Source organism: Fistularia commersonii, chromosome 29 (genome assembly GCF_037954325.1).
Source record: "Fistularia commersonii isolate RoL2024-O1a breed Wild chromosome 29, RoL_Fcom_v1.0, whole genome shotgun sequence".
NCBI classification, from domain to species: domain Eukaryota; kingdom Metazoa; phylum Chordata; class Actinopteri; order Syngnathiformes; family Fistulariidae; genus Fistularia; species Fistularia commersonii.
The window spans coordinates 12,452,384-12,464,468 of NC_141312.1; the positions used below are offsets into that span (position 1 = coordinate 12,452,384).

Here is a 12,085-nt window from a genome sequence, read left to right on the forward strand (position 1 = left end):
TTATCTCACCACTGTCTTGTACACCTTTCCTTTCTTTCTGGTTGATAGTCTATTATCACATTACCCCTCACACTATTCTCCACATGCTCCAATCTGGTTGAATCCATTTCTTTAACTCTTTTCCACATGCTCCATTGGTCCAGAGAGTTGACCTTTTTTCCCCTTCTCCTCCTTTCGGCTTATCCCTTTAGGGGTTGCAGCGAATTAACCATCTCCATCTAACCCTATTTTCTGTATTCTCCTCTCTCACACCAGCTACCCTCATACCCTCTCTCACTACGTCCATAAATCTTCTCTTCGGTGTACCTCGAGACTTCCTGCCTGGCAACTCCAATTCCAGCATCCATCTACCAATATAACCACTATCCCTCCTCTGTACACGGCCAAACCATCTCTCTGGCTTCTCTGACCTTCTCTCCAAAACATCTAACATGTGCTGTTCCTCTGATAGACTGATTCCTGATCCTATCCATCCCCGTCACTCCCAAAGAGAACCATAGCATCTTCATCTCTGGGAACTCTAGCTCTGCCCCCATTCTTTTCGTCATTGTAACTGTTTCTTGGCCATACAGCATCACTGGTCTCACCACTGTCTTGTACAAATTTCCATTCATTCTGGTTGATAGTCTTCTATCACATAGTACCCCTGACACTTTTCTCCACCCACTCAAACCTGCTTGGACCCGTCTCTTCACCTCTTTTACACACTCCTTCAGGTACTTGACCCCCAAGTACCTGAAATCCTCAAACTTCTTGATCTCCACTCCATGTAGCCTCACCGTTCCATCCAGGTTCCTCTCAGACACATATACTCTTTCTTGCTGCAACTAACCTGCATTCCTCTCCTTTCCAGCGCATATCTCCACCTCTCTAGATTTTCCTCAACCTGTTCCCTGCTCTCAATACAGATTACAATGTCATCTGCAAACATCATGGTCCATGGAGATTCATGTCTAGCCTCATCTGTCAGCCTGTCCATCACCACTGCAAACGAGAAGGGACCCAGAGCTGATTCCTGATGGAGTCCCACCTCCACCTTGAACTTCTCTGTTACCCCTTAAGCACACCTCACCACTGTCTCACAGCTAGCATACATGTACTGCACCAGTCTAACATACTTCTTTGCCACTCCAGATTTCCTCATACAATACCAGAGCCCCTCTCTTGGCACACTGCCATATGATTTTGCTATGTCTACAAAAACACAATGCAGACCCCAGTCTTTCAGGATAGGTAACAGGACCTCACCCAGCATCATCATGAACATGGGCACTACTCAGGGATATATGCTCAGCCCCATCCTCTACAGCTAATTCACCAACGACTGTGTCGCTTCACATGGGGACAAGGTCATCCTGAAGTTCACAGATGACACAGCAGTGATAGGACACATCACTGGCGGAGACGAAACAGTCTACAGGATGGAGGTGGCCAGTCTGGTGAAGTGTTGTGAGGACAAAGACCTCACCCTCAACACAGACAAGACCAAAGAGATGATAGTGGACATGAGGAAGGAGAGGAGACCTCATCAGCCACTGTTCCTCCAAAGTCTTGAGGTTGAGAAGGTGAGCAGCTTCAAATATTAGGTGCCCACATAAGCGAAGACCTCACCTGGTCCCTCAACAAGATGCAGACGGTCAGGAGGGCTCAACAGCGGATGTACTTCCTGAGTAGACTGAGGAGGTTCAGTATGTCGCCTAAGATCATCAGCAACTTCTACAGCTGCATTGTTAAGAGCATCCTGACAGGCTGCATCAGCGTGTGGTATGGCAGCACCACCACTGTGGACCACAGATGCCGGTGGCATTGGTTGGAACCTCACTGCCTACCCTGCAGAGCATCTACCACCACAGAGTCCACAAGAGAGCTGCCTCCATTGCCAAGGATTACGCTCACCCCAAAAATGGACTGTTCATGGACTCCTACTCCATGAAGGTACAGGAGTGTGAAATGTAGAACAATTTGATTCAAGAACTCGTTCTACCCGACTGCCATCAGACTATTAAACAGCTGACCCTCATTCTTCTTGCACATGTAAAGTTTACTGCCAATTCAACTGCACTCATCCTTGCACCTGCACTTAGTGAGTTGCACATCAAGCTGAACTCAAATGTCTTATTACACCACCACTGCTCTATTACAATGTTCATATCCATATCTATAATCATATTTAGAATAATGTTTACAATCGTCTACTAGCACATATCCCAATGCACGGCGGACAGTAGGAATTTCACTGTATAAGGATAGTTCTACAGTGTACATGTGACAATAAATGCTATGAATCTCTTGAATTAGAGCAGTTGTCCTTGGAACTGAACATTCCTGGTTTGATTGCCACACTCCTCCTAGCCAGTCAAAGTGTTGTTGAGGGAGTCACTCAATCCCTAACTGCTTTCCTAGTGCTGCTCCTTAGCTGCCTTCTGCTCATCCATAAATGTTCATCCATAAGTGATCAAATATTAGTGATGTTGTGCTCTGTGTATAACTGAATGTGACATTAAAGGTATTCTTCAAAATATCATTTTTAGAACATAAGCATTGGAATTTTTCAGTCCCCTCAAAAAGTTCCAGTTGTTCCAGTTGTAAGAATATAGTTTCTATAGGGTTCTATTTTCCAAAGACATGGTGAAATGCTATGTCAACGTGTTTATGTAAAATGAATAAATAAATTAAAAAAATTAAAAAACATGACTTCCTCAAAAGTGAGCTCAATGGTGCTCTTACTTTTAAAGAATAAAACTCGCTGATGTCTAAGCACTGTCTACTCAGGGCACTCTGTGCTATGGAATCCTTCTCATTTGGAGCATCTCACAACTCCCCACTGTTAAAATCTGTCAACCAATGTGAAAATTTATCTTTGGTTGGAGTCAACGTAAGGATACTCACTAGTACACAATGAATGTTGCTGCCTCGCAGGTTTTCGGTTGGAGCCTGCAGTAGCCTCCAGTCTCTGCCTCTGTTATAGGTGATGTGTGTTTTCACTTGGTTGCCGGCCTTTTTGTTTGCAAGGAACATTCCTTTTATCCCAGCAACCTGTAGAATTGAGAAAGAAAACAACTAATGGCTGCAAATGACCACGACGAACATGCGGATTCCCCAAAATCTTCGATGGGTGGCAGTGGGGAGGGTGAAGGACAAACCGGGAGCTATCTTGGACAATCCTTCCCACCCCCTGCACCATGAGCTGTAGATGATGGACAGCTCTTTTAGCAAACGGTTCATCCCACCCTGGTGTGGAACTCAATGCTTCAGATGCTCCTTTGTGCCCCAGCCATCAGAGTGTACAACAGCAGTCTGGATGGCACACAGCTCTGAGGTGCATCTGTGCTGCTTCCAAAATCCCACTACCTCAACCATTCACTACCTCACCCCATTCACATATCATGCCCTCACTCTGCTCTCTTTCTTATCCTTGTTGGTTCCAGCCTGCACATATTCTGCCTACTTTTGTTATTTATTTTACTCTCGTCATTGCTATTGTCACTCTATTTATATTGTCCTTTAATTCTGGTTGTGTATTTTTCACCCTTACTGTTCCTTTATGTTGTCCATTACTATCCCTGATGTTGTTGTTGTGGTTGATGCTGTCTATCTATTTGTGGATGTCTTGCTATCTTCTGGCTTCTGTCTCTCCATTTATATTTATATTCATTTTTATGTAAAGATTTCATTTTTTGGCATTATAATTGTTACACTGCTGTGACAAAGGAATATCCCCTATGAGGATCAATAAAGTTTATCTTATCTTATCTTATCTTATCTTATCTTATCTTATCTTATCTTATCTTATCTTATCTTATCTTATCTTATCTTAATATTGGAAAATGCAGTGAACTGGAAAAAAAAAATCAAATCACAAGGAAACTCTGGCACAACAATTTCCTTCAGGATTAATAAAGTTGTTCTCATCTCATCTCATTCTCATCTCATATGCTTACTTCATTTATATTCACCACAAAACCAGAGTTACAAATGTTGAGTGGAACATGATATACTGTATAGGGATTTGGAAGCAATCAATATGTTTCTTAAATGAATCTGACTTTTTGCCTGCAGCCTTGAGGGCTTGCTCAGAGATACTGGATTGAGTAACTGACATCCAGCAATGAAAGTCCACTTTGGCAACTTGCAAATACTTCAATGTACCTTAAAGAAGAGATTTAGCATGTCCTGTGTTCAAGGTGGTGGATTTGATAGCAATACATGATTAGCATCATCAGCTGCTTAATCATCAGACTCAGACATCTCATTTTATTCAACATTATGTGATAATTTGTCTTTGAATTATGGCAATGTATCAGAGCTACACAAAAGTGTCTGTGACTGGAAAATGTAATCATATATCAATATTAATCAGTATGTACTATGGCATCATTATTTTTTTAGATTTTATTATTTTGAAAGTGCTCCCACCATTATATAAAGTGCTGTGTTTATCTTCTTTTATTTTTTCAAAATCCACCAAGTCTTTAATTTTGTTCTACCAAATATCATATGTGGATTTTTTGTAATTAACAAACCTGCATTTGTTACAATTATGTCATAGTTTATAACGCGACCATCTTTTTTATTCTAAGCCTTCTTCAATCCATCCCTTCCGTTGATATCAGCACATTTATACTGCTCTGTTTTTAACATATTATACATTTCTTCCATCTGCCATCCAGGTCTTTAAAGTCCAACATATATGTTTTTAGAGTCGACTTTGGGGACGGGCACCCCACCAACTTGATCCTGAAACTGACAAACTAGTAAAGCTAGCTTTATTTAACATGACACACACTGGTGTTGGATCACCTCATATAGATCGACCATGACGTTGCCTTCAGGGCCCATGCTGCTGACCACATTCTCCAGGGCAAGAGTGTAGAACACCCCTGATGTGTCCGAAATATAAAGGTTGTAGGTTTCATTCTGGTTCCATTCTTGGACAGCTGCAACAACGCGATTCTCATCTGTACTGATCACATGCAAGTCCTAGGACAGTGACAAAGACAGCAATTAATAGTATACTATACATTTGTGTCAACTAATTTATGCTAGGATTTTGTTGAGCAACATTTTTTTATATTTTCCGTATGATTCTTATGTGATACGATTAAATGCTTGTTACATGCTACTTTATTTCCATTGGAGAGATGCACATTAAATTACTGGAAGATTTGTGGTCTAGATAAAAAATCTGTTTGATGATAAAATCAATTAATTGAGATTTAAAGAAAATATATCAATGTCAAGAAATGTTGGCAATTGACTTTCTTGGGATACTCACAACTGAAAAACTAAATCTTGATTTCTCAAATACTCAATTTTTAAAAGGACAGAAAGTTATAGTCAACTGCATGGTTGCAGAGTTCTCAAATTGATATTGTGACAAAAATTCAGCTGGAATCTTGGTCAAAACTGATAGTTCTATATTAATTCTCGTCATTATACCCTCAGTGGCTTCACCAAATAGATTCACAGTAAAATAAAAAGAAACTTGCCATCATTAAAATGATGTCAGGTTTAACTATGAGGAGATGGTGATGGCCTGTGTGTGTGACTGTGGCAGTATCACCTTGGTGTAAGCTAACAGCTGATCAGTGCCTTGCTTGGGCCTGACTGAATAAAACATGTTTTATTCTCAAGGCTGATGTGACAAGTGAAGCCATATGCACATGCTGCAGCAAAATAACAGTCCCAAACACTTTGAATTAGGCTACTTTTGACCGTGATTGTTGCTGAAATAACTGAGAAAGTGATACAGAGCTGGACTGAAACTCCCAAAAACATGCAGGTTGCATGTTTCTTTTAAAATATTTTTTACCACTGAGAGCTACCAAGGGCTTTCCCTTCGGGAAATTACTTATTACTCAATAAAATTGAATTGGATCAGAGTCCGGGGTTCTCCTCCTCGCCACACCTCCAACTTTATCACGTTCATTTTTTTTCTTTTCTTTCTGTCATAAAAAAAAAAAAATCATAAATTGATTTGTAATTTTAATAACTCAAAACAAAATACAGAACATATTCATATAGTTACACTTCATCACTCAGCTGTTTTCAAATAATAAGCTTGATTTGCACCTCTTTCATACTGACAAAAAAAAAGGGTAAAATCACTGTTGTGTTGGGTGACATTTTTTGAGAACATTTGTAAGTATTTGGGGACACTCATGTCATGCTCATTTTTTTTTTTTGGTAGCGTGTGAATCTTTAAGTTCTTCAAAGATTTGAAGAAAGATTTCTATTTAATTTGAAGAAAACTGCATTTTTCTGACAAATGTATTCCCTTCTATTCATCACGCATGGATTACACATTACATTTTTGGATACACATTTTTGTTAACATTAAGGCAACGTCGATAATATTTTTCAAAAGTAAGGTTATTTTCACAGATTTCATACAAATGATTGAATTTTAGGATACAGTTTCTTGTAGACTGTAATTTTAGTGTTTATATAATAGTTTACTTTTTTCAACTTTTTTTCTAGTTTTAAAAAGATGATTCTCATAACATCATGCCAGTTCACCCAACAGTTCTCTGTCATTTATTTATTTGTAATAATTATTTTTATTATTTGATGATAAAGTGCATTTGGTGTGTGAAAAAGAACAACTCTGTATCATCATGTATTGCTCACCTTAGGCAAAGTGTACTTGGGCAACTTCATTGGTGTAAAAACATCTCTGTTTGCAGACACATAGTATATTGGCATTCCAGCAGTTGAAACCTTCAGATGACCATCAAGTGAACACAATGAAAAGAAACAGATAATGTATCTTTCCCACTGTGGTGACACATAAAGCTCCTCAAAAAGCCCTTCTCTAATAATGACCTTCAAAACGTAATCACAAAATCTTTACATCTTGTGCTTTCAATGGGTTTCTCCGAAGAAACTTAACAATCACCCACCTGGACAAAAACATACTCATCTTGCACCACCAGAGAATTGTGGTCAATGAAGCCAGGGAATGGTTTGCCCTTGTTTGCATCTGTGCAGTTCTGCAGCCTGCAGGTGATGTACAGTGCCTCTACTCACACACACACATACACACACACACGTCACATTAGACAATGAAGAAAGGCAACCTTCACAGAGCAACTTGGGCTGTTTTTGGTTTCTTACATTTTTGTGTGAATAAAGCGACACTGCCAATCTCATAGCCTGATGGAGGTGAAGAGGCAAAGACAGATGACCAGAGAGGCCAATTGCTTTCTCTGGCTTCAATTGGCATTGAAAGCAAGTCTGTCCAAACATGTTAGCCTCTGTTGGATACCTGTCTGTTCCAACCAAATGCCCATGATCAATAGTGATGGTCACTGGACCATTTCACCTTAAACAAGCGATGTGTGTTTGTCTGATTGGATTTGGTGGTATTTTGGCGGGGTGTGAGTGGCCTTGAAGGCTCTTCCAGAATAAGTTTCCCAATGCATATCTTTTAAATTGCATGCCCTAAAGCTGTTATATTGCCCCTTTAAATTACATTTGGACTTTTCATGGATCGGGAAATGTATAATAATCAAAGGACATAAACAAATGGTGTGAGTGTAATGTAAAGTGATATTGAACTGTGCAGACCAATGAAGAGAAATAGACTGGATCATCACAACATTATGTATAAACATTGTGTACTATATAATCTTCTTAATGAAGAGACATCTAGTATACCTAGAATTTTTACTTTATGGTAATGGAAATCATATTTCAACATGTCATATTTTCTAAAAACCTGCTACAGCCAGTTTCTCCGAATATCAAATAACCTTCAGGATGCTGTTTGTCCTAGATTTCCATTATCCAAGTGAATGTTCACTATACTATATATATGTACACACACACACACACACACACACACACACACACACACACACACACACACACATATATATATACTGCTCAAAAAAATAAAGGGAACACTTGAACAACACAATGTAACTCCAAGGCAATCACACTTCTGTGAAATCATAGTGTCCACTCAGGAAGCAACACAGATTCATTTTGACTTGTTTTAAGGACATTACATCAAAGTTGGATCAGCCTGGAGTTTGTTTTTACACTTTAATTTTGAGTGGGATTCTTATCCAGACCTCCATGGGTTGATACAATTGATTTCCATTGATCATTTTTGTGTGATTTTGTTGTCAGCACATTCAACTGTGTAAAGAGCAAAGTATTTCATAAGAATATTTCATTCATTTAGATCTAGGATGTGTTTTTTAAGTGTTCCCTTTATTTTTTTGAGCAGTGTATATATTTATATATAATTATAATTTTCAGCCAGTGACAGCACTTAACTTGGAGGTTTTACAAGTTTATATCTGGGAAGAATTAGTCTTGCAAAACCTCAGGTCAAGATAAAAGGATGTTTAGATGTTGTTTGGAAAAAAATATATAAAAATATATAGTATACTCGCCAAGTCAATCAAATAAAATACAATAAATCAAATAAAATCACACGTATATCAGATCATCAGTCCAGAAATTTTATTCCTTACGGTTGAGTTGAATCACTTGCTCGTAAAAAATTCTAATATATTGATTATTTTCTTTCTGTTGTCACTGTCCATGCTCTCCTGCTTTATTGCTTGCAGAGTTGTCCGCATGGCTCTTTTTACTTGAGAACAATGTGGAAAAAATACCAAAGTACTGAGCTCTGTATTCAATTACTTACGTCCTTCAGAGACGGTGGTTTCCAGGTGAATTAAACCAGGCTCTCTGTCCAACCCCATTTTTGACCTGGAAGGGGGAAAAACATGTAAGGGGCAGGGAGGTTTTTTTCTGTCCGGAAAATGCAACCTCCTCCGTCTGAGGAAACATACAGGAAAGGCAGGCATGTCTGTAATTAGGAAAGCAGGCTAAATTTGAAAAAAAAAAAAAAAAAAAAAAAAACATATATACTTTTAATTTTCAAATATGCTTATCTTGGGGTGTAACTATGGGATCATATTGATTATTATGACTGAAACTCTGTATTAGAGGCTTTCTTAAATCATACATTTTTTGAGAAAATCAAGATGCTTCTTCCCCTTTTTAGAATTAAGTAGGAATGTTTTAGTTGTAGGTTTAGCATTTTTATTCATCTTTTTTTTTCCTTTTCAAAGAAGAGAAAAGAAAACGTGGTTCCAAGATTTATCAAAAGTACATTTTAAAAAAAAATATCCTCAAGCCAAACACATATACACAAGTACTGCCTCTAACACATCCCAACCACTACAAGAGTTCCAAGTTTGGGAAAAGACACCAAGGTTACATTGTAATCTAATTGTTTGCACCAACATCTGCTCCCACGAAAAGATGGTGGAAGCGTTCCTGACATCGTTAGGAGAGGAAAGTCATTGATTTTATAACTGCAGAAGGGATGCCCGCAGATGAAATGGCATATAATCATTTGGACATTTAATATGTATGAAATAAGACTTAAGGATCAGAGGAGAAGCAAAGACATCACACACAGAGTGGAGTCCATGGGTGGTGATGGAGAAGATGGGTGATAAAGATAGAGATAGCTGGAGAGAAGGGAAAGAGAAAAGGGAGGACAAACCGTGTTGACAGGTAGGCAACACATGGGCGGGGAAGAATGAACGCAGTCAAAGTAAGATAGAGACAGAGACCGCATCAGCTTACTCTCCTTATCCGTATTGGTTACATTTATCAATTTTTTGGATGAAACATTACTATGAATAGGTGACCTACTTAGCACAAGCACATTTCTATTATCACTGAATAATCTATTTAGGTACCCAGGAGGAGCCAGAGGCATGCACTGAATGATTCCGAGTCAGCCAGGCTTCAGCATTTTTTTATCTGTTCGCCTCTAAGTGATCTCTGTGATAAGTAGCAGGCAGACCACTGTAATCTCTCTATAATTGATTGTGTATTGTAGTGTGGACCGAGAAATCACTTGTACACTCACAATATCATGTCATTCTCTGATATGATGGAAGAAAAAAACTATTAAATTATGTATTCTATATTTATTCAACATACAATATATTGATGTAAAGCCGAGACGAACAGCTTTATGCCACTCATGCCAGTTTCTTCTTTTTTTTCTCTTTTCAGTTAGTCAACACAGTGAATCAATCTTCCCCGTTTGACCCTATTCTCTATACCCTCTTCTCTCTCATTACATTACATTGCATTTGGCAGACGCTTTTATCCAAAGCGACTTACAATAGAGGACATAGGGACTGCAAATACACTTGCAAATACACGAAGCACAGGAAATATACAGAACAGTAAGCTTGGGTTAGTGAGTTGTTTTTTTTTTTTTTTTTTTTTTTTGACAAAGACATACACAAACGTACACACACACACACACACACACACACACACACACACACACACACACACTGCATAGCCTAACTTGCTGCCTAACCTGATCTGGGGCATCAGCGTAGTAAAGTCCTGAAAGAGAAAAGTTTTTACCTGTTTCTTGAAGGTTGAGATAGATGACGCTAGTGGAAGTTTGTTCCATCACTGAGGTAGTAGAACTGAGAACAGTTTTGCCTGAGATTGCTTAGAGCGAACAAAAGGTACTGCTAGTAGGTTTGTATTAGAGGAACGCAGCTCTCTGCCTCGAGCATAAGGTCTTATCACTTCGTTCAGATATGCTGGACCTGTTCCTGAGGTGGTTTTGAATGCCAGGCCTTGTGCTTGATCCTGGCAGCTACAGGTAACCAGTGCAACTGGATGAACAACTTACTTCATGTCTCTCAACTTACTTCATGTCCTCTTTCACCACATTCATAAATATTCTCTTTGGTCTTCCTCCAAGCTTTCTGCAGTTCCAACCTCAGCATCTTTCGACCAATATACGCACTGTCCCTCCTCTGGAGATGACCAAACCATCTCATCTGGCAGCTCTGACCTTCTCTCCAAAACATCTAAAATGTGCTGTACCTCTAATAGACTCATTCCTGATCCTATCCATCTTTGTCACTCCCATAAAGAAACTCAACATCTTAATTTCTGCTACCTCCAGCTCATGCCACACATGCCACTTTACTGCTTGCAAATTGATAGATGTGTGATGTTGTAATTTTTATAACCCAGCTCAATATAAGAAACTGATAAAAAAATGCAGTCTTATAAATGGGGTTCTGAACCTTCTGTATCAAGATTTGTACCGTCCTGCATGTCAATCAGGGGAAAAACAAATTAAACAAGTGTCCCTTCAGTTTTTCCTCCAGTACTGTCAGCCGGTGGAAGGGTTTTAACAGAGCCACTCGATCTTTCATCTTTCTGCAGGAAGCCCAGGCAAATATAGAATACATATCAAGAGGGAACATTATGTGTTCTAATTGTTTTAGACAATGAAACAAACAAATACTTGAATCAGGATTGGCCATAAAAAAGGTATTTCTTTTTAAAAATAGTTTTTTATTCACATTTTCCCTCTTTTGACAAATATTCATTGACATATTGATGGCTGGCTGAGTGCTCAACATTTAAGTCATTTGCCAGAATATCATAGAAAAGAGATTCAACATGAAAAAAAAAAAAAAAATTCTCTTGCTTCAAGCAACTTATTGCATCTCAAGAAAATCTGAACTTGGATCGAACCTGATTTTGAAACATGCCTGCAAAGCTCAACATTGGTGGTCACATAATGAGAGGGTCTGCCAAAGAAGATGCTCAGGGATGTCAGAGATATCAATAATGAAAATCTTAAAAACTTTTCTGGCTCATCGGTTCGTCACTTTGAGAGGATGCTATAAAAGAGCATGTTCAGAACATCTTCTTTATCAAAATTTCATTTCTATTGCAACTTTATTCCCTGACATGAAATACATGTTTGTGGCAACAGTGTGTTAGTAGCTCAGGGCCAAGTAATTTCTCATCTCAGTTTTGAGAATGTTTACAATAAATATTCTATAACCCCAGGGTACCACTCTCTAACAGTTGAATACAGAATAATTTATTAATATACTTTTTGATAATATTGAAATAAGTTGTTAAATGTTAACACATTCCTGCAAGGATGGGTTCTTATTCTAATTATATCATAATTAAATTGATATATAGCACTATCAGAATAGAAAACAAAAGCGAAAACAAAGGTAAATTCCCCAGGATACTACAAGCTAAAAAG

The 12,085-nt window shown here is 38.5% G+C and overlaps 1 protein-coding gene across 7 annotated transcripts in view; it reads right to left on the minus strand.

The window, feature by feature from the left end:
* Positions 1-12,085, minus strand: part of LOC147217007 (VPS10 domain-containing receptor SorCS1-like) — a 249,876-nt gene that overhangs the window by 61,278 nt on the left and 176,513 nt on the right. For all 7 annotated transcript variants that reach the window (XR_015109043.1, XR_015109044.1, XM_086176923.1 and 4 more), the window contains 5 exons: positions 8,663-8,727; positions 6,903-7,021; positions 6,631-6,720; positions 4,801-4,980; positions 2,890-3,036 (listed from right to left, as the gene is read on the minus strand). Coding sequence is in view for 5 of the 7 variants with exons in the window: in XM_086176923.1 (XP_086033049.1) it covers positions 2,890-3,036; positions 4,801-4,980; positions 6,631-6,720; positions 6,903-7,021; positions 8,663-8,727 (601 nt within the window). In the remaining 2 variants the exon portion in view is untranslated. The remainder of the gene's footprint in view (positions 1-2,889; positions 3,037-4,800; positions 4,981-6,630; positions 6,721-6,902; positions 7,022-8,662; positions 8,728-12,085) is intronic.